The 6,000-nt window shown below is 57.6% G+C and overlaps 1 protein-coding gene across 6 annotated transcripts in view; it reads right to left on the reverse strand.

Moving 5' to 3' along the window:
- The window catches only part of SEPTIN8 (septin 8), a 26,994-nt gene extending 21,312 nt beyond the window's left edge, over nt 1–5,682 (reverse strand). For 2 of the 6 annotated variants that reach the window (XM_063724248.1, XM_054555936.2), the window contains exon 1: nt 5,392–5,616. In XM_063724248.1, coding sequence (XP_063580318.1) covers nt 5,392–5,421 — 30 coding nt within the window. In that variant the 5' untranslated portion in view covers nt 5,422–5,616. Of the gene's footprint in view, nt 1–5,391 lie in introns of all 6 variants that reach the window. The other 4 variants (XM_054555935.2, XM_054555937.2, XM_024246980.3 and 1 more) reach the window with 3 other exon arrangements.
- Between the last annotated feature and the right edge of the window lie 318 nt (nt 5,683–6,000).

Consider the following 6,000-nt stretch of genomic DNA (forward strand, 5'->3'; position numbering starts at 1 on the left):
CTGGGCCTTAAATAGCCAGAGCAGAGACCTCTAGCCAGAACCCGTGGTCGCGGTCATAAGCACAACTGTCCTTGAGCCTGAGAGGAATCCTAGGAATTTTCCCAGGAAAGGCTTCGGCTCTGGTCCCAGGATTCCACAGCAAGCCTCTAAGCCCAGGTCAGAGGTTACGGGAAATAACCAAGGAGACATATGTGGGAGGGTGGGGGTGGGATGCTGCTACCCGGGGCCAGGAAGGGAAGACTAGAGGCAGGATATACCTGTCCCAAATCAAGAGGACACCTGGGAGCCAAAGCATCTTTCTCCTACAGTGGCAACAGAAAACTTGAGAGAAGATTCAAGCAAGGATCACCCTCCATGGTCCCAGCATGACGGCAGTCAAGGTAACAGGAAGCCAATCATCCTCGCAAGGCTAGTCCTACTCCACCCATCCTGGGAAGAGAAGGAATTTTGGGAGCAAAACCATCCCCTGACCCCAATACTCCTTTCTCTCTGTTTCTCTGTCTCACTAAGAGGCAGTCTTTCCTTTCTGCACACAGCCAGCCAGACTGGAGCTTATTAATTTGGGATAGTGTGTTTCAAGCTTTTCCCATCAAAATCAGATTTCCAGGAAGCTAACAGCAGAGTTACTGGTAGCTGGGCCAGTACTCGCCACCCCAACCCCCAGGCCTAGGACAGACACATTCTTGGCCTTTATTGTGCTGCCTGAGAGGGAGTGGTCTATCCCACCACAGAGGAGATGGGGAAGGCGCTCTGGGCTGCAGAATGTACTAGAACTCCAGGCATTCATATTTTCTTACTTAGCTCAGGGACTCCAGTGGCAGCCACCACTGCCTTGTAACAGCGAAAGCCATGAGTGGTCTGGGTATCACTGGCAGGAGAAGGCAGCCTCTGTTTCACAGCAAATGAAACCCTTGGAGGAAGAATGTGGGCAGCAAAGGTGCCCCATCTTCTGTCCAACCCCAGGATGGATGCCAGTGCTGGAAAGGGACGGAGGAATGCATGGGCACCAATACGGGTTGGCAGAGGTATGGGGGTGGCACTGCTATACTTCTCTGCTGCTTGTCCGTTCACTCCAACACCAGGCAGAATGTCAGAGCCAGGTCTGGCAAGTGGGCTTGGGTCCATACCCACAGCCCCTCCTGAACCCCAAGCATCAGGCAGCCCAAGCCCTGGAGCCCCCTCAGAAAACAGCCAGCCACCTGCCAGCAGACATGGGCCCCTGTACCTTCCTCTGCTGGTTCTGTCCCTCTAATTTGACCTCTAGGATAGGGAACACCTGAAAGCCGTGTGTCCTGAGAATATCTAATTTGCCCCAAGAACATGTAGGGCAACTGCACACAGAGCCAAGATGCCTCCTGCCCCGTCCTCCGCTGCCTCTTCCCAGCCCCAGTTCTTAGAGGAGCTCTGAAGGTCCAGATGGCTCCAAAAGAAGCCAACAGAGTGCCCCAGCTCTACCACAAGGGCATGGAGACCTTGGGAGGGCGTCTCTTCCCCAGGCAGATGTGTCTCCCTCCTGCATGCATAGATCTGCATCTGGTTATCTGGCAAAGCTTTTGCCTTGGGGGCCATGCCTGGGGATCCTGAAACCCAAGCTGGCAGTACAGAGGCAGGAAGGCTGGGGAGGCTGCAAGGGACACACAGAGGCCAGCTGGCCCTCAGGCCCTTTGCTCTATCATCCTGCAGCTGCTCGCCTCTGGTAGCTGGACTTGAGCCACAGAGACATTTGTGGTAGTTACTGCCCCAAATATGCTTCCACCTAGCCCATCCGAGGGCTCAAAACGCCAAGGTATTCACCCTCTCTGTCATCTCTGGTATTGGAATTTGGATCTTGTTCCCCCTACCTTTACTAGCCAATGACCAAAGTCTGCATCCTCACCCAACCTTGGGCTGTTGGCATCAACAAGATAATGCGCTCAAAGCACCCACTGCCCTCCTTGCCATCCAAGGTTTTTGACACAAGCCTGGTTCCCAGGCTCCATCCAGTCTCCCTCCTCCTTGGCCCTGAGCTCAGTCTCCTCCTTGCCATCCTCTCTGTTCCTATCATGGTCAGTCTTTTAGCATGTGCTCCCTGGGATGACCAATGCTTCCCATCAGCCCCGCAGCTCTGACCCACTGCAATCAAGACCCCAAGCAGACCTTCCTAAGGTGGGCACACATAGCATGGTCTGATGCCCAAGAAGGAGGGAGGGCAGGCAGACTCACCTCCTGGGGGAGAGGGCAGAGCTGCGGCTCTGCAGGTGGTGCTCACATGTGCCCTGAGAGCTGCACAGGCATCTCTTGCTCAGCTCCCTTTTTTCTTCGGCATGGCTCAGCAAGGAGGCTACTGGCCGTTTTTACAAGATGGGGAGATACCACTCTGACAGAGACCTTGAGCCCCACTTGGGTGCGGGCTCTCAATTCCTGCTTCAGGAGGGACTAGGTACTCCCTGGAGAGCCTGCTTCTTGGGGAAGTATCAAGATTGTGGGGGTGACAACGGAAGTGACAGATGGTGCTGGGGATAAAGCAGAGATGGGGTAAGTGACTGGCTGGGAAGAACGCCAGTGTGAGGCTGCGTGCTGCACGTTTCTTCCTCTCCCCCTCAGCTTCACTTTCCCCAAGCCCTAAAGGGTCGCTCACCACGGGGTCTGAACCTGTGAGATTCTGGCAGGAGAAAACACCGGAGCTGGCCCTCGGGGAAGGAAGGGCTGAGCCCCAGAGTCAAGGTTCCGGTTAGGAGGAGGGACACAGCAAGAGTGGACAGGAGTCTGGCTGCCCAAGGAGGGCAAGGGGCAACACACCCTCCTCAGAGGGCTGCTCCACACACCCACACACAGGGGATGCCAACCCTCACCCCAATACTGATCTAGGGTGGAGCAGAGCCCAGTCAGGATGCCAAGGCTGTTGGCCTGTGGTGTGTACACCATGCTATGCGAGCACACAGGAACCCAGCACACATCCATCTCAAAGTACAACTCTGTATGCTGTCTAAGCTCCAGGTCAGGACAATTCTCAGGCCTGCAGGGCTAGTCTGACCACTGAGCTGGCCAGAGGGACAGTGTAGACCTGTCACGGCTCCATCACATCCTGGGGCTTGCGAGACACCTCAGCATATTTCCAAACATGCCACGGACTGCAATTAACCCTCCATAAACTCTTTGAGGAACCAGTGTGGCTCTGCCCATTTAACAGCAAGATAAAGGCAGAAATGATTTTCCCAAGATGACAAGCCAGGAAGGGTGAATGGAGTCCAGACTTAAATTCAGGCCAAACTCCACCCAAGGTCTCCACCCAAATCCAACCCTATCCAAGCCCTTCCAGGAGGCTGACAGCCCAAAGTGCAGAGGGTGTGGAAGGTGTCCATCCCTCCAGCTGAAGCTGGCATAGCAACCAAGGCCCTGCGCTCAGTCTCTACGCCCTTGCCTGAGTCAGTCCCCTCTCTGTGCCCTGGCCACCCCGCAGCTAATACCCAAACTCCTCACAGGAATGGTCCGAGAGCAAACACACGACCCCAGGGGAAGGCTTGACCAGCCCACAGCCTGGCCTCTCAGCTAACCCTCTGAGGACCATGTCTGGACGAGCAGGGATGGAAGCTCTACAGAGAGTGCCATGAACAGGGCAAATGCATCCTCTGCTCCCTTCTTACATAGGGGGCCAGTCCTCACATCCACGTGGACAATAAGTAGCATATATTATTTATTGTGTCCTTACCATGTGCCAGACACAGCGCTAAGTACCTCCCCCGGATTCTCTTGTTGAATCCTCACAATACCTCTATGAGGGAAGTAATATTTCTATCCCATTATACACATGAGAGCACCAAGGGGTTAAACAACCTTCTCAAGGTCACATGGCCAACAAGGAGTGTCTAGGATTCCTATCAGGCTGTCTGATTCTGGTTTCTCTACATACCTCTCCCACCTGCAAGATCAACTGTTAAACTTCTGGCCACAGACAAGACCTAGACATAACTTTCTGCTCAGCTGGGCACAGAAAATGCACACAGACACACATGCAGAGACACCCAGGCACTCACGGGTCTCTTGGCCTCCAGCTAATCAGCAGGTCTGTTAGGATTCAGGCACTGCCCTCCTCTGGTACATAAATTCCAATTTATAATACGGGGCGAAGTGAATCTCTGAGTAGCCCAGCCTCTGAATCTGTTCCTCATGTATTTAAACTGACTTAACTGACATACAGCCCCCTCTCCAATGGGAATAAAACACCCGAGTCTAGAAATTATGAAACCAAGAGCTCCTGCTTTAGTCATGCACATTTCCAAAGTAGACTAAGAAATGTATTTTCAGATTAAACGGAAAATTTACATATACAAATTGGGATGACAGTATTTATAGCATTAATTACATAAGTCCTGGCTCCCTTATTTAGCCCCAGAACCAATTCGTTATCGTTCACATATTCAGAATTCCCCCTTCCCTCCAACAGCCCTGGGCCTCCCTCCTCCTCCTCCTCCTTCTCCCCCTCCTCCCCCTTCCAGCCGACCAGGGCCTCACATGCTGGCAAGAGGACACAGCTTCCTTCACTGTCACAGCCTAGCCTCCCAGACACACCCAGATCCAGCCTTAGACAGCAGGGGATGTCCAGATACAACCCCCCCAAAGGCCTCCCTCCCCCGAGTGAATTATGAAAACCTTTAGTAAGTTGGCTATCGGCAGGCTCAGGCCCAGTGAGACCCCTGCAGGGACCACCAGGGACGTCAACCTTCTGAGGACCTGGACTGGAGCCCAAATAAACGTCCACTGGGCTGAGTCTGGAATCCCTCCAGCTCCTGGCGAATGGCTGCCGCAGACCCGACCACTAAGGCCTGACCTGCCTGGAGTCGCACCCCGGATTCCGGCGTGGGGAGCGGGGGCAGAGGGGAGCGGGGGAGGAAGGAAAAGCAGGCCAGGGGTCTTCAGGACTCAAGTCTGCAACTGTCCTAAGCTTGTGTGGGAGACTCCCTCGGATCCTGGGGCCTCCATCCTCCCCGGCTGTACCTACCCCGCAGCACCTGTGCGGCTAGCTAGGACTCTTCCCCAAGTGTGCAGAAAGAAACACCCTGGGCGATAGGGTCCGGAGTGTCCCGGACCCTCACCTGCGGCCCCGCGGGCGCCACTCTGTCTTCGCACCTGCCCGGAGCCAGGCGGGTCTTTGCTCCTTCCCGCGAAAGGGGTTTGCCTTGCCTGCGCCCCAGGAAGCGACCCCGACCAGCCGCCCGGCAAGGCAGGCCGCCCGACGTTCCGGGACCCCTCGCAGCGCGGCCGAGAGCCCGCGCCGGGGTCCTCGAGCTGGCCCGGCGTCGAGGCCCGGCCGTGCGGCGCTGACAGCCCGCTTCGCGCCCCCCGCCAGCTGCAGGGCGGCCCCTCCTGCGCCCCGCGCCTCCCGCGCGCGCCGCGGCCCAGCGGGGCCCTCACCGAGAAGCGCTCCAGGTCGGTGGCCGCCATGGCGAGCTCCGCACCGGGCGGGTGGGCTGGGACCAGCGCAGGGGCAGCGACAGGGACCAGCCGGCTGCGGGACGCGCTCCGCCCGGGCGGCTGCGGCTGAATGGATCCAATATGGCCACTTCCTGGAAACTCCCCTTGGCGGCGGCGGCGGCGGGAGAAGCCGCGGAGCCGCCCCTGCCCCCGCCCGCGGGACCGGCCTCCCCGCCCGGCCCGGCCACGAGCGCAGCCGGAGCCCCGCCGCTTGGACGGCCGGGGGTCTCCGCGGCGAGGCGGGAGGTGCCAACTGCGGGGACTGCTGGGACTTGTAGTCCGCGCGTTGGGGGACCGGGACGGCAGTGTCGAAGGGCTCGGGGCCGGTGCCCGGCGGGCCTCTGCGTGTCCCGTGGAGCCTGGGGCCAAGCCTGGGTGAGAGTCTCCTGGGTCCGCGCGCTGGGAAGCCTTTCCCGTGAGGGGGAAGTGGGGCACGGCGTGCGTCCTAGAGATCTCCCCCACCAAGCCGTCTCCACCCGCTGGAGCCTGCAAATGTTTTGGGACCACCAACCAGAGTGTGGACAAGCTGCGGGAGACCCGTCGGATCCG

The sequence above is a fragment of the Pongo abelii genome, chromosome 4, assembly GCF_028885655.2.
Source record: "Pongo abelii isolate AG06213 chromosome 4, NHGRI_mPonAbe1-v2.0_pri, whole genome shotgun sequence".
Classification (NCBI taxonomy): Eukaryota; Metazoa; Chordata; class Mammalia; order Primates; family Hominidae; genus Pongo; species Pongo abelii.